Source organism: Corvus cornix, chromosome 3 (genome assembly GCF_000738735.6).
Source record: "Corvus cornix cornix isolate S_Up_H32 chromosome 3, ASM73873v5, whole genome shotgun sequence".
In the NCBI taxonomy this organism is placed as follows: Eukaryota; Metazoa; Chordata; class Aves; order Passeriformes; family Corvidae; genus Corvus; species Corvus cornix.
In genome coordinates this window covers 23,435,336-23,458,067 of record NC_047056.1, presented here as the reverse complement: position 1 = coordinate 23,458,067, position 22,732 = coordinate 23,435,336, and the positions used below count along the sequence as shown (strand labels likewise).

At 35.7% G+C, this 22,732-nt stretch overlaps 1 protein-coding gene across 2 annotated transcripts in view; it reads right to left on the bottom strand.

Moving 5' to 3' along the window:
* Positions 1-1,497: 1,497 nt before the first annotated feature.
* UBR2 (ubiquitin protein ligase E3 component n-recognin 2) overlaps positions 1,498-22,732 on the bottom strand; it is a 56,313-nt gene continuing 35,078 nt past the window's right edge. For both annotated transcript variants that reach the window (XM_039568624.1, XM_039568623.1), the window contains exons 26-47: positions 20,746-20,848; positions 19,941-20,050; positions 19,642-19,722; positions 18,687-18,868; positions 17,824-18,023; positions 16,874-16,967; positions 15,185-15,346; positions 14,729-14,826; positions 14,423-14,495; positions 13,459-13,607; positions 13,321-13,376; positions 12,794-12,890; positions 10,657-10,724; positions 10,024-10,159; positions 9,307-9,397; positions 8,445-8,575; positions 7,696-7,804; positions 7,393-7,449; positions 5,804-5,881; positions 5,361-5,531; positions 4,568-4,669; positions 1,498-3,789 (exon numbers count right to left, since the gene is read on the bottom strand). In XM_039568624.1, the coding sequence (XP_039424558.1) occupies positions 3,648-3,789; positions 4,568-4,669; positions 5,361-5,531; positions 5,804-5,881; positions 7,393-7,449; positions 7,696-7,804; positions 8,445-8,575; positions 9,307-9,397; positions 10,024-10,159; positions 10,657-10,724; positions 12,794-12,890; positions 13,321-13,376; positions 13,459-13,607; positions 14,423-14,495; positions 14,729-14,826; positions 15,185-15,346; positions 16,874-16,967; positions 17,824-18,023; positions 18,687-18,868; positions 19,642-19,722; positions 19,941-20,050; positions 20,746-20,848 (2,490 nt within the window). In that variant the 3' untranslated portion in view covers positions 1,498-3,647. The remainder of the gene's footprint in view (positions 3,790-4,567; positions 4,670-5,360; positions 5,532-5,803; positions 5,882-7,392; positions 7,450-7,695; positions 7,805-8,444; positions 8,576-9,306; positions 9,398-10,023; positions 10,160-10,656; positions 10,725-12,793; positions 12,891-13,320; positions 13,377-13,458; positions 13,608-14,422; positions 14,496-14,728; positions 14,827-15,184; positions 15,347-16,873; positions 16,968-17,823; positions 18,024-18,686; positions 18,869-19,641; positions 19,723-19,940; positions 20,051-20,745; positions 20,849-22,732) is intronic.

Sequence of the window (22,732 nt, the reverse complement as noted above, 5' to 3'; positions counted from 1 at the left end):
TGTACAGCAGATGGCTTACTTTAGAAGAACTTTCAGTATGATTTCTGACATCCTCATAACCAATTTGGGGAGATGTAAACTAGGCAGACTGCAAGGTGGACAGAATCTTGGCTGGATTTTCAGTTTCAGAGGGTGGCAGTGCACAGTTGGAAGCAAACCATTACAAGTGGAATTCCCATGGGGCTGATATTCAAGCCCAAACTGTTTAATACTGTCATTTTCACTTCTATAATCAATAATCTCAACAGCAGAATGGAAATAACAGGGTCACCACTTTCTGCTAGAGGCAATTCCTAGAAAGGAGTGAAGGAGAGTCCAGGGAAGAAGCGAGGCTGATTGGAAACTCACTTGATCATGACACAACACTACTGTGAAGAGATTTGAGATGCAACTCCCCTTGTACAATTTAATCTTCCAGAAAGAAGATCAACTGGGATTTAATGCTGAAGGTAGGTTGAACATCCAGCTTCTCCTCTACACGTTCAGGCTGCAGAGAAAATTTTCATAATGACAGAGCTTTGAAACAAAACACTGTCATTTAACATAAAATAAAGTAAAATGCACTTAAAATGAGACACCAGGGCTGGACCATGAGAGCTGGCAGGGCTTTATATCAAATGAGAAAGGACAGAAAAGAGTCTGTGCACCTACACACTCCATGTCCACTGTCCCAGGAAAAGGAGTGAACTGTATAGTGCAGGAACACACAGAACCCTTCAAGTCCAGGTTCTTCCCAGTGCTAAAGTGGGAAGGCATGAAATTTACTTGCTTAGTGATCAGCATTGCAGACTAGTTTGAGGGACATGGGAGGAAGCTGTAGAGAACCAAAGGGGAGCTGAAAATGGCAATAGTCTTGAGAATCCACGAGCACTTCATCTGAGCCAAATTCCCTGTAACATCACAGGAAGTGCTAAGAGAGCTGTGGGAGCACTGGCTCTTGGCACAAGTCAGAAGGCATCAGGAGTTTGTTAACTTGGTTACAGACTTCCAGCAGAGTAAAAAAGAGCCTCCTGTGGCAGACTGGGGGGAGTAAAAAGTGTTACCTTCTAGTATGAACAGAGTAAATAACATTACTGATATGAACCTCAACCCTTATTCCTTTATAAAATGTAACTTGCAATCCTTTAAAAAGATGATTAGACTTTTTGGTAGAGGTCAAGAAAGGTTTAGCTGACTGAAGGAAGTGACACTAATAATATAATCATCTTACATTTTTAGCCAGGGAATTGCAGATGTTGCACATCCAGGTATTTCTGTCAGCTTGTGATTAACAAGGGGCACACTTGAAGGAACAAGCTCAGCAAAACTCTAAAAACAACATTTAAAAATTACTTATTGAATGTTGACATGAAAAGCACATACTTGATGCTTTCAGATTAGTTTTGGATTTTTTTATAATGGTTTTGTATTTGGGAATTTTTGTGGGTTTTGTTGGGTTTTTTTTTCCTCCCCCCACACACATAATATATTCTAGATTGTACACATAATCCATAAATATTAAAGTTATAGCCAATTTATTACAGATATTATTTCCCTGATACTGAAACAATGTTATATATAAATATTTCTACATTAATATAAACACATGCAAAACAAATCAGAAAACAGAAGTCTTGAGTAAAGAATGACCAAATTGCAAAAAAAAAAAGATAAGCTGTGTACTTAGCAACTATTTGTGGTTGCAGTCTCCGACTCTGATCCCAGAAGAAAAACAAAAAATCCTTCTTGCTGTCAATATTTGGTTTTCACAGAGAAATCTGTCAGAATCATCGATTATCTTTTTAATATGATGATTACAGGAAAAGAGTTTTTCAATGCAGTTACACATTATTTGAAACTGTGGCACACAGCTTAAAAAACAAAGGAATAGTAACATCACCAAAAAAGTGGGATTTCTAAGTACCATGCACAGAAAATTGTTGGTATGTCAACCAGTTTAAGTAGGGAAGGGCAGAGATAAAGCATTAATGTCATTTTTCCCCACAACTTCTCCATGTCTCTCCGTAAAAAGTGACAGCAATATATAAATGATCCAGTCTATGACAGGTAGTAGAGACAAAAGTAGTCTGTACTGTTGTTAAGAAAAGGAAATCCACATTGGCCAAGTTTCTTTATTTGATACTTCACATCTTCACTCAATACTATTACTGAATATTTGAAAAATTGTCCTGTACACCATGAATATACAAAATTTATCTGAAGCATTAAATCTGTAAAAATAGGAACAATTCAGTCAGACCAAGTGTAACTGAAGACCTGGCAGACAGTGAAAGGAATTGTTTATCTGGGCTGAGACGTAGTCAGAAATTAAGACTTAACTAAAAGAACCACAGACTATTAAGGAAACAGAACTATGTAAATTAAGATTTTACTAATTTGTCAGAAGATAGGAGAGGGAAAGGTAATGGATTTTATTTTAAATCAGTAAGCATAATGTGATTTTTAGAGACACCTTGGAGGTCTAATTACATACAACTAGAAAACTCACTGCCTTCAGGCACCCTCATATCAAGTGCAAATCTGCGCAGTTATAGAATATATTTATAAAATATACTATATGCAAACATCTTTACAGAGCTTTAAATCAAGCCAAAAAGTAAATATACTTGATGGGACAACTGGAAAAAAAAAAAAAAAAAAAAAAAAAAAAAGAAAAAAAAATCAAAAAAAGTGGGCAGTGTGATGGTGGCCCTTCAAAACCAAAGGAAACCACTCAGTTTATCTGCAACAAAAAGAAGATGGGATTTGCACCTTAAAACTTAACTGTTAACAAAAATGAAGAAAATATCCTCTGTGCTTCTGGAAATTGACATAAAATTAGCTTTCATGACTTTTACATATTATTGTTATCTTAAAATAACTTCTAAAGCACAATGTCAATCCTTGGATACCAATAACCAATCACGTAATTCAAAGTGAAAGGGCTCCCCAGCTGAATTCAAATTAAAAACTACATAATTCTAAGGAGTGCAATGCTCTGGAAAAAGCTTTAAATTAAATTATTTTACTTGTAAAGCTAGTGTTAGTTTTTTAGTTAAAAAACAACTGGAAGCAAGAAAGCTGCAAGAGTACAAATGACAAAATCGTTTTAGATACACCGAGTGAAAGAGTGAATTATCCACTGATGCAGACAGAAACATCCATTTGCTACATTATTTGCTTCCTTACTTCATTCCATTGCATGTACACACAGCATAAGTATTAAAATGCAGAAGAATAAATAAACCGGCTCAGATTACTAGCAAGGGGCAAAACACAATCCAGAATTGTGCTCTATCTAGTTTCTGTTTCAGCAGTCTTTTTCTCTTCAGTTCATATGAAAAATCATAGTCAGACTTCCAAAAAGAGTCGTTCTTTTTTTTATCAGAAACTTAAGTTCATTTGCCCAGGTTTATAACCCAAGACATTTCTGTGAAGGAAGCACAGTGCAAATTATAGGACTAATAAAACTTGCTTACATAGAAAGAAGTTTACTTGATTAATGTTAACTGGTATCTTTATGAAATACATTGTAAAACAAAGATTAAATAACAGGACTGAGTTTGTTGGGGTTTTTTTCCTTAGACTTTTTTTCCTCATCCCTCCTTTGAAAAGCTTACTGAATTACAAAAATCTTTAATAAAGTTCCAGTCTTCAGCAGATAATCATTATAAATGCTGCCAGTCAATGCCAACTAGAGTTTGATTTGCTTCTTGTGCATGTCCAATTTCCTCTGTAATACTGTGCTGCAGCCAGAGTTTTTGAATCTTTTTAAATCGCTCTTTGCACAGATGTAAGGGATTCCCACGTCTGAAAAGGAGATAACACTTATCAGGAACGATAAAACACTGCAACTAAGCACAAACACTCAGGCGTGACATATTAAGTATTAGATAACCCCATAAAATACTACAATATTCAGATAACCCTTTAATATTATTCTGTTATCAGAGCAAATGAACAGGTATTTGGATAAGTAAACTGCAGTGCTACCTTGTCTGGTGCCCCTCCCTTACAGCTCAACAGTTCCCTCCAGCCTGGGAACCTCACAGCCAGCCCACAGAACTCCTAATGCAAGTATTCAGTAACTTTTCCAGGCTGAACCAGCTCACATTCTCTGGTCTTGGCCAGTTTCAGAAGTAGCAAGCATTAACAATATCAAGTCCCCAAAATATTCTTGCATAGGAAGCAGAGATGGGAGTTAAGACAAAGACCTATTACATTAAATAAAATAATCTCATTGTATTTTCACTTGGTATTAAATTAACACAGGTTATAAAAACAAATGCACTGGATACAAATTTTCAGCCTTAGTTCGTAATCAACTTCACAGCTGCTTGAAAGATTTAACTTTAAGCAATTTTCAAGACAACTGTTTTTAACTTGGGGAAGATCTTCCATTAAATATTTTTGACCTAGACCCACATATTAACATTCACACATCTGAAGATACTAGATGCAGCAGCAATGTCAAAATATAATGTTACCTATATAATTAAAATGAAAAGATAACATAAGAAGTTATTTTTTCACACCAGATAGTTCTATAATTCCTGTGTTTAAAAGACACAATTTTTAAAATATTTACCTGAGTCCCTGGTCTGTCTCTCCATAGTCATCAAGATAAGGAGGAGGATAAAAGCAGCCCTTTGTTTTCCCAGCTAAAAATAGCACCTGACACTCTCGTACTCTAGAGAGAAACAGAGAGAAGATCTTTTGGTATTGATTTTTAGGTGAACAGTTTCTCATACTTTCATAGACACTCCTTTTCAGTTCTTCCCTACTTTCATTCTGTATAATCTGCATGTACAGATTTTTAAAGGCACATTTTTGTAAACTACATCTCTCATTCTCTCCCTGTTACAACTCCTCAGTAGCAGTTAAAAACAATGTTGTTCCCTGTCATATTATTTGCAGGCTGTGTAAAATACCCAACAGAACCACAAAAAAAACCCCAAAACAATTTTGCTTCTTACTAATCTTTGCCAAAGTGAAAACAGACATTATCTAACCTTTTCCTATATGCTGGAAGACAACTAAAATGAATTTTCATGTTTTCAACAGCAGCACCAACAACAAAATCAAAGTATTTACCTTCATTATTTTGTAACACTTGAGTAGAAATAAACACACAGGCAAAACAAATTCACTTGAAAATGAAATTTGAACTTTCTTTGAAATATTATCTTCAAAGAAGCAACCTCTGAACCTTACACCAAAGCATAGGAAGATGAATACATTTTAGTTTTTAGGCAACCCTGTTGTTAACAAAACACTGCCTTTACACACCACCCCTGCAATCACATATACAGAACTATTAATTTAATGACTACACACACCATCTAACCCAGCAATGAGAGCAGAGGTGTTCAGCTCCTTACCTAAGGAATATGCCTACTCCAGAACCACAAGTGTATGTATGTGCAGTACAGGCTCCAACATCTTCCCCTTCTAGTTCAGTCTGACAGCAGTAACTCTGAGAACACAGCATGGTCCCACACACAAGGCACAATGTTGGGGCTCTGCTTTTGTCACCACCTGATTTCGGACACCTTTTGTTAGGGAAAAAAAAGAAAAAAAACCCACTGTATGTGTTAACTCTAGATAGTAAAAAGATTCAGAAGTACCTCTGTAACAGGTAACAGCTGAAATTTTTATTTCAGTATTTCACTGAAATACAGGGCAGTTTGGCTGATAAATGCTATGTGCCCTTAGCTTTATGATTCTACACACAACTTTCTGAGACTTTCAGGTTAAGGGTTTCCCAGCTGATGAGAAGGAGCAGCAGACTTTGGGGTGCTCACTATAACTGCATACAACTTACGAGAAATTGGATGCTTGGTTAATGAGGCAGCTGTAGTCATCCGGAAGGTCTATTAATTTGTTGGATTCTCTTGCATAGCTAGAATAAAGCAATCGAATCAGCACTCATATTTCAATGAATAATACACAAGCAAATTCAAACTCATTCATGTTTTCCTGACTCATCTAAACAGCATCTGTGAAAAATTAGTTTTTTTAAGTTTTCCTCTTCTCTGCCACTCATTGAGTAAAATGGTAGCTCATAAAAAGACGAACACACAACATCTCTCAAATAACCACCTCCCCTTTCTTAGTCTTATTTCTTATGAATTTGAGAAAACGCAGAGGTGGAAAGTTGGAAAAATACATGTCATTTGTATGCTTTTAGCAACCCTAATTATGAACTCACTACAGATTTAAATAAATGTTTTTTCTCTTCTGTATCAGTTTGCCTTGTATTTTCTTTTTGTCACTAACATTGAATGGAAAATAGTCTGACTTTCAAGTTCAGGGAACTTGTATCCTGAAGAGAATGAAATATGCATGCAATGAAAAGGACCAATTTAATATCAAATACTTATATATTTTAAATATATTTAAAAGTAACAGATACTACACACTAATTCTAATAATCTTCAAGTCTAGGAATAATACAACTTAGATGATGAAATGCAAATAGAAGTTTGCAACAGAAGCAATGTACAAGAACATGATGAGAGGGAAAAAAAAGTCATCACGTTAGACATAAGCTTGGGAAGAGCAGATAAGAATCAGCAAAAGGAACACATGGAAAAGATCCCAACAATCACATGTGGCAGGAAATCAATTACACAACCAGAATATTCTTACTGTGTAGGAAATTCTGTTAATAGTCTGGTGTTTCACAGATGAAGTGATTAATTTTTATTTTTGTCACAGCCTTATTGTATGCACGATGTTAAAAGATTGACTTTATGTATTTAGCACAAGAGATTAAAAAGCAGGGATATGTTCTTCATGACAGCACCGTGAACTTCACATTCATTTCTAATTATTAGGATAATTGTTAACCACTATTTTTACGCAGACTTCAGAAAGAACAACACCCTAAATGCTTTTCTACACCCACTAAGTATTAAACATGTTCTGTATTTGAAGTAATTGCGCAGCAAGAACAAATGTATGAGAAGCTGATTTTCTTTTCAGCAGCTGACTTGGTGTTGGCTTTACTGAAGGAATTGAATTCTTTAAAAAGACAGTTTAGAAAGCTCTTCAATGCCTGGTATTTTTAAACAAAGGTTATATACAACTTTTAGTGACAGCATATTTTTTGCACCAGAAGATACAAAGCAATAGGAAACATCAGATGAAATTTTATGGCCTCTGATTCCTGCACATCAGTCTAAATAAAACCCCAATATTAAACTTTGCCTTTAAAATCTACTCATTTAAGCATTATTTCCTTGTCTTACAAAATTTTTAAAAATTCACTTCTTCCCTAATATCTTTATTATTCAATAAAGCAGAACAGATATTATATTATTATAAACACCCATTAGAAAAAGTATCTGGAGAAAGCTTCAACACTAAAGTTTTTCCCCCTGTCTCTGCTTAAAATCTCTCTGTGTTTACCTGATAGCCTGTCTCTTGCCTTCCAGGTATCTTTTTACTTCATTGTTACTGCACCAACTACAAGAAAAAAAAAATGGCTTTTAACTTTAATAAATGATAGAAAAAGAAATCAGCAAAAAAATCAACAGTACCTCTATTAAAAAACCACTACAACCAAAATTATTTCTTTCAAAACACTTCTTTCACAAACACTTTTCAAAATCCACAATTTACTTCCATATGCATTCCTGGGAGAATACTTACACTACTGTCTTGTACAGGATTCTTTATTATATTTAAACTAAGTACAAAAATACAACTTACCTTTCTATTAGTGTGTTCAGAATCTCACTGTTTTCTTGAAAAAGGCAAGTGAGGTTGTTTGGCAAGCAAAGATAGCTACATAAGTGTTCAAATTGGTTTGCTCCGTTTACTGAAAAACAACGAAGGTATAATTCTCATAACTTCATTTTAAAAATGCTTATCATGACCACTTTCAGATTAACATTCTATCCCTACATATGCCATATGTGGAAGACAGTGAAGTATGTTACTAACATCAATTATCTGGGGTATGACAGAACATAGTGCATTTACAGAGGATGGTTTAGGTTGGAGGGCACCTCAAAACCAGTCTACTTTCAATCCCCCTGCCACAGACAGGGACACCTTCCACTAGACCAGGCTGCTCAAAGCCCCAATCCAACCTGGCCTTAATATTAAGTGTTAGCAGATGCTAACTGAATGAAATCAATGCAAGCAAAAGCAGGTCTCACCTTTGAAAACAGCAATCCACAGGAGCTTTGAAATAATCAAAATTTCCCTTATTAACAGAAGGGCATCAATTTCTGTTTTAAGTAATCTAGAATGGCATTTACCTCTATATTAAAAACACATTTTTAAAACAAACTAATTAATCATTTTGCCTTTTTCATTATGGTGATATGATTCTGCACCAGTAACAAGCCCACATCCATTCAGTCAGCTTCTTCAGACGAGAGTTTAAATGTAATTTATTTTGACCATTAATGTTTATGTATTGAAAAGCTCATTTAGTACAAAGCAGACAATACCTTGAATTTCTGAGGGTGCTGGGACTCCATTTAAGTAATGAAAAAACAAAGCAGAACATCTCAGGAAAGGCATGATTCCAGCTTTTAGATTCCTCCACAGGTGCCAGCCTGAGGAAATTTCTTTCAAGGCACTTTAGAGAATAAAATAAAAAAACTTCATTTCTATTTAATCATTTCAGTTTGAAAGCTCTATTTACTAAGTCTTCAGTCACACTGCATACTAAATTACTGATTTCAGCTGAAACAATCACTATGTGAAGTGTTTAATTCAAAGCAAACTCCAAGAAAAACAACAAACTAGAGATTCATAAAAATGTAACCAACTGGGACAGTAATTTAAGGAGATTTTGCATAAACAGCTCAGATCACAGAATGGTTTGGGTTGGAAGGGACCTTAAAGACTACCTCATTCCAAGCCCCCAGCCTGGCGTTGAACAGTTCTAGGGATGGGGCATCCATGGCCTCTCTGGGCAACCTGTTCCAGTGCCTCACCACCCTCACAGAAAACAACTTCTTCCTAACACCTAATTTCACCTATAACCTACTTTCTTTCACTTCAAAGCCATTCCCATCTTAAGCTTCCTGTACTCAGACACTGCCAATTCCAGATTTTGCAAACTGACTGAAAAAAATTGTTTCTGAGCACAATCTTCATGAGCAGGTATCTTCCTGATAACAGATTAATTTATAGGAATAGTTACTGAAGTGAATCTAGAAGTGCTGGATAAGAAAAAAGATGTAAGAGTTCCCCAGTTTAAAATGTCATCTTTGACAGCACTAGTATATAGAATTCAGTCACCAGTCAATGTTCAGTTCAGGAGGGAGAAAAATATAAAATTTTATCAAAAGATCATGTTTTTACCTTCCCGTACACTGGCAAAGAAATTTATACAGTGTAAGCACAGCTACTTCCTCTTCACTGTTAGTGTTTTCTTGGTCCATGCCATTCTCTTCTGAAGAAGAAATAAATAATTAACAAGTTGTTCCATATATGCGTGTTTACACAACAAGAATGTATTTTTTCAAGTTCTGATAAAAAATGCCCAAACTAAGTGAAGTATTCCACTGGGATGGAATATGATGTACTGGAAAGAAGTTTTCTGCTGCACATCATATGTAGTAAGTTTGTGCTATTGTCAGCTCCAGTGAGGTGTTGGTTTACTTGTTCAATTGATTGGGTTTCTTGACATACCTGCTTGAAGTTCTTTGCTTTTGGCAAACTAAGCCTTATCCAGCTCCTCTTGTCAGCAGATACATTGATTCCTTACTTTGCTAACTGCAACTCATTCATCATGCAATGCCTAAGCCAAGCCTGCAATAAACACTTCCAGGCACTGCTACAGCAGCTGGAAAGCCAGGATTCACGACTATGCTCCAAGAAACTCCCAGAGCAGAGCAATGAAGACAACATGACTGAACTTTGATGAGTACAATTTATCAATACTCTGTGGGCTCAAAGACAGCACCAACAATTGTATTTTGTAACTGTAAACTGCACACATTTACCAGCAGCACCTTAGTTTTTTTCTAAGTAAAGATTGGAGGAATCTTTTCAGTTGTTGAGACAAAGTGGCATTACCTGTCGATGAGGTAAGTAAAATTTGTATTATGTGTGCCATAGTGACAAGATGAAACAGGTGAAGATCTCCAGTGCCAAGACTAACCCCTGAAAAATCCTGACAATGTATGGCAGGGAAAGAGAGCACCAAGCTTACCTGTGAAAGAAAACAAGAAAGTTGGTACATTCCTCTTCCTTTTTAATCTTCCCCTTTTCTCTGCTCAAGCTGCAACTATACCCCTTGAAGGCAGCATACCACATATGGCTAATTTTGAAGCTAATTACACAGACATTATTTAAAAGAACAACAATTATCTATCAGGAGAGTTTTGAGTCTGTCTGGGTTTTTTGGGTTTGTTGTTTTGTTGGGGGGGGGTTGGTTTTCATGTATTTTGGGGTTTTTAACAGCCAAAGGGTATGCATTCTGTCTCATCTTACCCCTTTTTTATTTATAGAAAATAATACTTTTATTTAATACTTTTATTAAGAATACTTTTATTAAATTAAAAAAGTCTTCAAAACTTATTAAGTAGTGAAAAAATACCTGAACATTTTGAAAGGTTCCTAGCTCAGAGTAAAGAGAAAGTTCTCAATAGGTTTTACATAGTGCCTACTGGATCAAAACATTATTAATATATATTAAGAAATACTTACCAATAAATGAAACATGTCAATATCAAGTATGCAAGGAAGATTCCCATTTTTTTCATTAGGCACCAGTGCTAAGTATTTTGGAGAGAAAAAAAAATATTAATTGAACATTTATACATGAAAAGATTTTAGTGTCCTTCAGTTACAAAATGAGAGCCATCTCCTTCATTTACATTCTTAAAGAACTTAAAATACAAATGTAGCTGTTTTGGCCAGAGTCAATTCAAGAACTGTCCAACATTATTGGAAAAGAGCCTTGCCTACTTTATTGTATTAAAACAAAACAAACCCAGGTAGCCATTTCTACTCCCATGGTCACTTTCTTTCCTTGCCTGGGTTTTCCAGTGTGAGACAAAATGAGACAGTATCTCAAGCTCTGATACAGAAAGGAGCTCTAACAATAGTGACTAAACAGGAACACTGACTGTGGTCTGTTGGACAGCTGCTCAAATGAAACTTTTGCAATTTGCTTAACTTCACAAGACTGCCTGAACTTCCCTTACTGCAAATGCCTCAAAAATGCACTGCTACAGTCTCTTAAATTCATTAGTTTATCTCTAATTAAGGTGCAGCGAGGTGTTGGTCTCTCCCTCTCTGTAGTATTTACAGTAACCACAAAGTATTAACCAAAGCACTCCAGCTGACAACAGAAATTCACACACTTAATGAATTGCAAGCACCTTCATCTAAAAGCAAACACAAATTAAGTGTTTTGAAAAATGTTACAAGATATTTTAAGTAACAATCAAGGAACAGATGCATACTTCTTTACTCCAAGCAGTAAGATCTGATTTGTAATAAAGCTGCAGCTCTGGGTATATTTTACAATGTAGCTATAAGCATTAAGCTGCCAAGTTTAGAAACACTACTACATTAAAAAATAGTCTCATCATGACAACTTAAAAATACTTCAGTTGAAGACTGCTGCCTTGCTGGCCAAAAAAACTGAGAGCTGAAGACATGTGACATTTTGAAGCTATTTCTATTAGCAAACATTTCACCACAATTCAGATTTCAAATGCTTTTCCTTTTGTCAGCATATAGCCACAGAACTCAACCCAAAAGTGTGAAAAAAGTCTCTATCAAAAACATGACCAGAGCAAGGGACTTCCAAACCTGAACATATTTTCACTAAGCCATCTTTATGTACCGTTTATAGAATATAGACAGATCAAAGGCTCATGACTTTCATGATTCCTAGCCAGGAAAAATAAAATAGCAGAAACTTTTCCTTCATAAAAATAAAAGCAGTACAGCTGCTTCTGTCAGTTGGAAGGAAGGAGAGCTTTGAAGAAATATTAATTCAAGTTTTCAGGAAAACGCAGAACACTCAGAACACCATATATTGCAAACTTCCAGTCAAACAGCCAGCAGCATTTTCTCTTTTGCTTCTCATAGAAAACAGCTCAACCATTACTGCTACAAACTGATGCCAATTAAGTTTTTCCCCATAAAGCTGCCAACTGTTTGCTGAAGTAGCTGGTATCCATCTACTAGTAATTTCAGTACATCAATGCGTTTTAAAAGTTTCTCTGCTCTACTGACTGGAGATATTGAAGTTATCCTATTTTATGGTACCCTTTCAGAACAGTCCTCTCATGGGCAATTACTTCATTAGGCTGAACTTCAGACTTTTCATCTGTATCTACTAATGCTTCAAGCTTGGAACATTTTGGTTGTTCTCATTAAAATTCTCAATTAACACATGACATTACATAGTAAGTCCTGTCTTACCACAGATCCAACTTTTCAAAGAGAGAAAAGTTTGCAGATATATTACAGACCTCTGCAAATATCATTTCCACACTACATTAATCCTTATTTCTTCCTCTTTAAAGCTCCAGTGCATCACTTTTGTGAAGGACCGCATTTCCTTCTCCTGTGCTCTAGGTATCTTTCTCTAAGGAATAAACAACAGAACTCCTTCACAGCAAAATATCTATGCTTCTCTTGGAGCTGCAGGCCAAAAGAAATGTCTTTTTTCTTGACATAACACATACAGGTGAAAATAGCAGCTCTTGGTTTATTACTTAAAACTACATAAAATAATTTTCTTCTAATCAATACTAACAGTCATTCTGAAAGCCTTTTTCTGTATGTATATATTTGAAAAAAACCCAGCATAAGGTGGCAAACTTACATGCTAATAGAGTACAAAAGTGACCCTGTACTGCTGAAAGAGATGAAACTGTCCAGTGAGCTGCTGCAAATCTTGTTAGTGACGTAAGGCAGTCATCCTTTAAAAACAAAGAAAAAGAGACACTGCCACAGTTAATGAAGTTCCTCAACATAAAAAGGTCTTTTGACTTAACAGCATTTTTTTCAGGCCTCTCAGCTGCAGTTTATGGGGGCAGTTTGACTGTGTAAGTATGTGACAGATACTTATGTTTATGCAAATATGCAAGTTCCTTTTGGCATTTTTATTTTGATTGTTACCATGAGAAACTGCAGCCTTAATAAATTATGTGTTTATAGGAAAAAAGTAACAGTTTTGCTAGATGTGATTTTTAAATAGTTTAATAATCAGATACAGATTGACTAAACAATAGGATCCAACAAATAAAACTATCCAATAACCATAACTTAAAATGTAGATATTCCTCACTAATGAAGCACAAGTCCCTCTATTTTCCACCAGTTCAGGAGGAATTGCTACTTGTTTCTTACCTGTCGACAAGGTAAATGACCAAATAATGGCTTATCTTCATCAGCTAAAATTCGTTCTGGAAAAATAAAATTCATTGTTGTGAGTTTAACCAAATTCTGAAAATCCCCTATAAAGGAGCCAAATGAACAGATCAGTACCTATAGTCTGTATCGTGTAAGCACAGCTGCCCCAGCACATTATAGGTACACGTGGGTCTTCCTCATTTGGATGAACCTTCAAGCCTACTTTGTAAGTTGCCGTACCAAAAGTTGTCAGCATCTCTTTTATGCTCTCAGAATAAGGATTCCTGAAACAAAGAAAACAGTATTACTAATTCATTCTTTCCTCCACTGGCAGCATAGTACCTCTAATGATAAGCATTCACCCCATAGGTGAACAACTGGAGTTTTCAACTTTTAAGTGACAACTCCAATATCCTTCTTTGGATCTGGTATTCTGTAACCTCATTTTTTTGGTGACAGATACTTCCCCAATTATTTTTTGATTATTTGTTTGGAAGCAATCTCATTTTTAGTGTTAACACTATCTAGTCCTCAAAGACAATAAAGTTAAGGCTAAATTATAAGAAATGTGTGTGACTGATAGCTAAATCTGTCATCAGCTGGAATAAGAGTCTTGTATTTTGTGTGCAGCTGGCAGACTAATGTCTGTACCACATAACAAGTTTTGTTACTTTCTCCTGAAGTGAAGAGAGTGTAGACCCAAATACAAGTACACCCTTACAGCTGAAATTACATATTAACATACCCTCCATTTCATAGTCTTCCTTCATGTTTTACATGTTGTGCTGGCTATAATGATGAATCCTTCCTTCAGCTACAAGAAGTACAAAACTTAATCTTCATGCCATAATTTACATAACTGCAGCATGATTCTGCACAACAACTTAGCACATTCACTTCCGAAATTCTACTGCATCACTTAGGACTTATGGACTGGACTTCAATGCCATCATCGTAATAACATTAACTTTTCTAATTAAAGCAAAATTCATATATTTCCCTTAATTATTGAGATCTTCTAGCATAGAAATTATATTCTATTTTCACGTTATGATTTCATGATGAATTTTTAACAATTTATTAATATGTAAATACATACTTCAGTTTGAAATCTGGTCTAAATCCTTCTGGTAATTGCAGCTGATCCATTTTTTCTGAGTGACCAGAATGGCCTGTACAAACAAAAAGTAATAAATCACTGATTATTCACCTATACATAATTTCTACATTATAGAAAGGTGCAGAAGCTGAATCTGAAATTCCATTACCAGAAACTGAAATTCCAAGCTGTTCTTGCCACCTATGCTACCATGTCTCAACCCTGTTGTAGCAGAACCAAGGTCCTTGGTCTTTTCCACAAATATAGCATTTTCACATACAAATATACAGATTTCTTCAGACTTACTTGCACAGTCTTCATTTCGAAGTAAATGCAGGGCCTTTACTTGCTGGGATACTGTTTTGATCCACTGAGTTAGGTTTCGTTGGCCTGAAAAGTCTAACCTGTCAAAAAAAAAACCCACCAAAAAACTGTTAAAAACAATCTGTATACAGAATTAGTATTTCATAGGCATTCCAACACCATTCATCTGTTTCTCAATGGACTTTCTCTGCTGCCCATGCATTTTTCTACATACAGTTCTTTTTCTGCAGGTCCTATGCTTTCCTGCCCTTTCACACTCTTAAATTCCATAACATACAACAGGAAAGTAAATCCATAATACAAAAGAAGCAGACAGGCAATCCACTTGAGTTTATCAAACCAGAAGACAACAAACATTCAGGAACGTCTTCTGGGGTATAGATGGTTTGGGATCTTGTTTTTTTACATTTATTGAGGACATTTATAAACAAAACTGACCTGTTAAACAAAACTCTTGGTGGAGGAAGCAAAGGAATAACAGTGTTGCTCAAGCATTCACAAAGTGGGCAAAGGAATTCACCATTTTCTACATCATAACTTGTGTGTACTCGTAATCTTTGTTGTCTTCGTTGCTCTTTTGCTTGGACTGCATCAAAATACCTTTAGAAAAGAGCAAGACATTAGTGGCAAATTATTAACACTACTTGATCATAGAAATTCAAGAATTCTCAGGAAGACACAGTTTTGCCTTTCCCCAATCAGAGGTAAGAGAATCATCTGAAGGAAAAAGCTCTACCCTCTGATTGATAAAGTATTAGGGCTTTTAGCTGCCAAAATCTATCTACAAAGTGCTGAAATTCACTGGGCTGTTAAAATCACAGTTAAGTCTGAACATTACATGTAGGAAAAAAAGGGAAAAGCTGAGAGAAAGTTGAAGCATTAAAAAAACCAAAACCAAACCAAACAAAAAAACCCAAACAAAGCAAAATACCACAGGCAAACAAAATACCTCAAACACACAAAAACCACAAAGAAAAAAAGAAAGAAACAAACAAAAACAACAACAAAAGCCCCAAACCAGACCAAAAAACCCAACTCGTTTTTACACAATTTTTTTAGGAAGATGCCATGAGCATTATCCTTGGGCATTTTCTATTACTGGCCACAACCAAAACAGCAGCAGCTGGAGAAACTGTTGGCTGAACCCTCTACGAAAAACGAACTGAATTCGCTGCTTTGCTAAATGCAACTGCTGTTCCAGAAGCCTCTGATGTGATATAAAGCATGCCCAATGATGACCCCAAAATGATCTGAATACAGGCACCTAAGGGCATTTCCAGGAGATAATGACAACCACAAAGGACGGTACACCAGCTACACAAGAAGATTAAGAACCTATCTTCAGTGAGCAGTAACATCAAAGACCACAACTGAAACCTGTGTGTGGTAATAGCCACAGAATCTCTGGGAGCTCCTAATACTCTTCACACACAAGGCAGAATCTGAAATTAGGCACTTCAGAAGCCATGCCAAGGAGCAAAGCAAGGGCCTAATCAAAGTCAGAGGCATGAATGGTTTGAATTTGTCACATAGCATGGGTACCACACAGCACTAAGCATGTTTATATGCCTCCAAAAATCAAAGAATAAAAATAACTGCAAAAGACTTTATTAAAATGCTAAGAAACAAAGGATAAAATTGAGTTCATATTGAAGATGAATTTGAACTAGGTCACAGATGTTTCTACTTCAAATTAAACATGTTGGAGGAATTAAGAGTGCAAGGGATGCACTCTAATTTAAAACCTCAGCAGAGAGCAGAAGAAGCAGCAAAACCATGTCTATCAGTGAACTGCAAAAAAACCCCCCAAAATACCTGAGCTTCAGAAACATGTACACCACAGGGAATTATGCACTAGGATAAACAAGCAAAGGGAATGCAAGCTGCCATGTGTGGCTTTAGACTCTTCTTTACCAAGATGACAATAAATGAAAATTATTTTGAGTACGTTTACAGCATTTGATTTCTGCTCCTTTTTTTCCAACAGAAAGCTGTTTTAATCACTTCCTGAAATTCCTTTACAGGTTTTACTACATGGCAGGAATTTTGCCATTAAAATTAGTGCTATTAGGCAAACTGATAACATAATATGTTATTTGAACTAAAAACTTAAATATAGTCTTTTACCTTTGCCAACAATGAGCGTGCATAATATGTCCACAGCTACCCGTGTGTGTTCCACATGATAGATCTGGGTGCATGAATAAGGGGTCATACTTTTCTGTATTTCAAAGAAAAAAAAAACCGGCTCTGAAATCAACATTTCTCAAAAGACTTGAATGCAGATTAATGTTACCACATCTGCATCATTATTTAACTTTACCACAGAAGTGTAACTCATTTGATGAAGCATAAACACATTACTAATGCACAACAACCTAAACTGTTTAAATCATTTGCAAGTATCACCTTACTTTAGTTTGAGGTACTTACGGCTTCAAACCAAGTTTTCAGAGGTGTTGGGCCCTGGTAAAAGTCCCCAAGATCAACCTGCAGTTTTGGTGGTTAACCACCATCAAACAATGAGTCCAAGGACATTAATCTTCAGAGTGAGAGTGCAAAACAATTCAGTGCAAAGATTTCTCTGTGTTTACACATACAGAATCCAGAGAAACCTTTGTAACAGTGCCCTTGCTTGCTGTGATCTGTTTCACAAAGTACCTAAATCCAAGATTTTTTTTTTCTTATCACTAAGAGGCATTTCAGATGATATAACAGAGGAAGAAAATGTACATCTTGTGCTTTTACAGCATTACATTAACACCTCCTCTCTCTGATGTTATAGGCATGGTTTAAGAAGAAACACTTCTGATTTTAAGGGTTTTTTTAACACTTATAAATAATTTGTCACAAATGAATGGCAGAACATTTAGCTCATGCCTCACAGTGATTTACATTATTCAGCACACACATTTCTACCTCACTAAAAATATGGGAGTTTTGCCACTGATTACAATGAAGCCGTTCACAAATAATTAACAGAAGAAGGCTGTGTCACTGTCTCGGAAGAACAAATGCTGTTGTCACAGTGACCCCAACATTCTTTAATATTTAAGACAACTATGAACAGTACTTACCAGGGTCTGGAGTAATTTTGTTTCTATTTTTAGACAGCACAGTTGATCGCTGAATAAATGCTGCCAAGACCATAGCTCTGCTGTCCACTTTAACTTCTTGCTCCTCCTGGCACAATATACACATAACAACCTGTCTGGGTTCAGTTACTCTAGTTTGCTCTGGACCCAAGGCTGTGAGTTTTGCATCCGAAACTACAGGGCTAGAATATTCAAAGAATATTAGTGAGCAAATTATTTGAAAAACATAATTCAGATCATGACTTAAGTGTGTTTAGTGAGTTTCCTAAATTTATGATAAATGCTGACAAAAAATAGCTTTGGCATTTATGTAACAATTCCTATGTGCCCAGAAGTAACATGTATTTTCCAGAAAAAATTCATACCCTCCTGATAGTATAACCCACTCCAGTTTAACACAGAAACAGAATCTGCAGCCCTCCATCACCACCATCCCTTAAGTGTCTGATATGAATTTTGAAAACACTCTCCACTTCCCCACAAAATCATTAGCATTCTCCAATTCATATTTCCAACTATCAAGCAGATTTTCTTCCAGATCATCAATAGACATATAATCAGCTAGCTCCAATTTACTATGTTTAATAGCATAGTCTCTTCAGCATTATTAATAATTTACTGGGTGATTTTGTACAAAAAATCATTTGCCTGTTTCCATTTATATTTATGCCACAATTTTGACAGAGGGGGGAGGGAAGCATTCCATTTACTGCTGGTTTTTTGTCTCAGAAACTAATGAACAGTTTTCCATCAAGACCGAAGAAAAAAGAGCTTTTTGAAGTGGTAACAATAGGACAATCTGATGTAAACATTAACGAGAAAAAGTTGAAACAAGATGCCTTTACCTATTTTCATGGACTCCGGAGGTTGAAGTATCCAGCTCCTCCAGAGTTTGCTGAAAGAGTTCTTTGTTTTCATTAATGAAGTGCCGTTGCATCTCAGACATCTGGGCCATGATCTTTTCCCTGCGCAGTCTGGCAATCTCAGCTTTTCGCTTCCTTTCAGCTTTGTCTTTATCACGTGAACTCTGAAATTGTATCATTCACTCAGTCATTTTTAAAATTTTGTTACAACAGATTATTTATCTACTGCTATGTGTAACTTGTACTAACCTCCAAACAATGAAAATCTCTTTTGTCATAAAAGAAAAAGAAAAGACTACCAAAGAGTTATTTTGTGCCCTCTTTTCTTTAGCTTGTGTTCAATGCCAGGCAGAACTGCAGATCCAGAAGGGGAACCTCTTCCCCATAACCTTTAACTGTGTTTTGTATTTCTCTTCCCTTTAAGGATTCATAGGAGAAAAGGTTAAGAGAGTGATATGTCTCGTCTCTGGTGCTGCTCTCTCTCCACAGCAGCTGCATTCCTAAATGCACTACAGTGCTCCACAGTCAGTGTGCAGTACCTAGAATGTCATGTAAAGCTACACATATCAGCAGAGCTTATCTGGAATGACCTGCATGGTAAAAATACATAGATGCCATTTCTTTTAGCAACTTTCCACGGAGTCTGAAATTATGGGAAGAGCAGAAACATTTAATGCTGTGACTGTACCACAGACAATTCTATGAAGTAGAATTGCAAAAGATTTGGAGATTACAATATATGAAACAAAGAAAAACAGTCTAGGGACTCTACCAATAGGTTTTTCAAACAAATGAGTTTGATCTGTAAACTGTGAGACAAATTTTCAGAAGTCACTGATGTTTCCCATGTTTGATTCAGAGCTACAATTAGAAATACAGTCCTTTGCTAGTCATCACCCAGACCTGTTCTAGATCAGCTGTTACAGATTGCTTTTACCTCCTCCATAACATTTCCTTCTGTCTCGGCCACAGGACTTGAAGAAGAGCTTTCTCTTAGCTTTTTAATAGTATTAAAAGTCTGTAAGAAAAAAGACAGCCTTTAATTTGTTTGTGACGTGAGAATGTAACTGTGTATACTGTAATAGTGATCATACAATGTGCAGGGTTGGAATCCAGAGGAGTAAAACTGTAGGTACAACAAATTCACACAGGAATAACTAAAACATCCCAATGTAATTAGGGAAGTTTCAAAAATCTGATTTCCATAATTTTCAGTGGTGATATAAATATATTTACCTTCAATATCCATCTGATCATGTCCTTGTGCACTTCCAGATGAGGTGCATTTTGCAGTGTTTCTAGCATAGCCAGTATGCTAGGGGAGTTATTGGGTGCCTCTCCTGGTTCTGAGAGAAAAATTACAATGAGAATTGATTATAATGTTACTGACAAATTAATAATTCACTAACATTAAAAACAAGAAACCCCAGTGCTTGCTCAGCAACTGAAGAATTTCTTCAACAAATAGGCACAATATGTACCTTTTAATTCCCCCCCACACTGCAAACCTTTTCATGAATAGGCTCTAAATCCTCAAAAGTCTTGCTCACTGACTATATTTTCTTACAAAAGAAATGCACTGTATGTGCTCTCTGGCTGTTTTCATCTTGGGAACTTCCAATACTTTATTTCCCACTACTTTAAATGGAACTTTCAGGTCTTAGCAAAACTAGAGGCATTAGTCAGAAAATACAAAGGAGAGTACAGATTAAAAGACTATTTAAGACTGCAATTATGATTTTTGCAATTGCATCTGATCATATGCAGCAATCTTAATTGAGATGCTACTTAAAGATATTAAGAATCAGATCTAGAGGGAATTATTCAACTTCTGGATTTCTCCTCTAGAAAACACCTTTAGTATTGTACCGTCATAGAATCTACACATGTGTAAAGCATGGATCCATAGTCAACTTGGTAACATCTTGATGGATAAACAAATATGCTCTTCTGGTAAATACAGTTTCAGAAGAATAAAATACGAGATCCTGGCATTTTCAGTTATTTCAAATTTGCTATGCATTTGAAAAGAAAGGCATACTTGATATTTTCTGAGTGAAGGTAAATGTTACAACATTCTCCTCACTGAGATTCTCCAGATGCTGTTTTTCCTCTTGCAGTGCCATTCCAATCAAGTGCAAAACCTAGATAAAAACCACAAATTTTAGTTCTTTTCTTACATAATTCATATAATCCTGTTATATAGTTTGGATAATTCATTAAGAAACAGGAAATTCATATAATACAATTACATATTAAGAATACATTTGAAGTTATTTCTATATACAGAATTTCAAAGCTACATTACACAGGAGCAATAGAGTTTGTTTGAAATTTTATCACATAAAATCCACATTAAATACTTGCATCTTTCTGTTTGCTGTCCTGAATAGTGAGTGAGAAGTCGGTACCTCTTATCGTTCTCCCTACTCACTGCATATTACTATTGCAAGTCTCTGGACAGAAGAAGCATGATGCACACTTCAAGTCCTTTTTATACACAAAGTTTAGTGACAAAAAGTTAAAAATTTTAAGTTAAATTTATTTTCTCTAGAAACACATTTTAAAATAATGTTAATTTTTAGGTCAGTGAAGAGCTGTAATCTCCTTGAACTTAAAAAATGTAATTACCCTATTTAGCACTATGGTAGCCTGAATGGCATTTTGAAGCTGAAATACTTCATTCTTGATGGTGCACTTTGTTATGCTATATCAGTCATTTCACAACCCTACACAAATTGCCAGGATGCTCTAGACACAAAGCTTTACTGATGTCTGGAATCAACACTAACCCCCATGTAAGGAAACAATAATCACCGGAAAATCTGTAACAGAACTGGAATGCAACAGACCAAGTATCTACAGAAAAACTGGCCAGACAAAATGAATTAAAAAAATATTTTGTTTTAATAAACAACAGTTAATCTCTCCTCAGTCTATCACATCTATTTAACAAGAGCTCATTAGATATGGACCACTTCTTGCAGATGTCTCATATCTACCACTGCAAGTGCTCCCAAGACAAAACTGGTTGACTTGGGAGAGATGCAGTCCAACTGCATGCCACCACAGACAAAGTGCCATGAGTTTCTGAAAAAGTGATAGGTCCCTAATGAATTTTTGAGAATGGCTGAAGACATTTTAGTTCAGTCCAAATAAAAAAAATCTTATTTCATTCAAAGTTACTCAAAAGTCTAGCATTCTTACATTACCTAAATATAACTACATTGTTGTGATTTTTAATACCAATATATTGCTCCATTTTCAACTTTTTTTGTGTTCTATAGAACTGCTTATGTTAATTTAAACCTAGCTGTAAAAGGTAATATACACTCAATAAGACTGGATGTCAGAAAATTAATACTCAGTTTCAAAACTGGGGTTTCGTTGCAAAATCTTATTTTAAAATCCATCAATATTTTTGAAAAGTTTGGAGTTGAACCCTAAACCAACAACCCTGACCAATACGAACAGCTCCTGGATGGCAGCTCACAGTTCACCTCTGCACACCCCAGAAAATGACAATCATTACACCAAAGGCTACAATAACCCTCCAGGTTTCTAGAGATCACTATAAATAGCAAGGAACAAACAGCTCAGCTAAGTTGATACATTTTCAGGTTAGAAAATTCTTTTGTGCACTTTCATGATTTTTTCCTAAAGTGATTTAGCCTAGACTGAAAATAAGCAAAGGAACATCAAGAAAAAAAAATCAATGTCTGCTTCATATGCAACAACTCAGATTAATGGCTTCTCTACCACAAGAAACATTACTGCCACTGATTTAAGAAGAATTCTTCCCTCTCATGTGCATCCCATTAGAAATCTACCCGGGTCTTCCATTTCCTTTGAAAAATAAATTGCATCAGAGGCAGAGGAGTTTCCCTAGTTTTGCATATCAGCAAACACCACTTATTTCTCGTTCAGAGTATTCTGGATATTTCAGACACCAAGTAAACAACTCAAATCCATAAAATCACGTTAAAATGCTATAATGAACACTGCTCCATTAGCATGAGCATTACTTT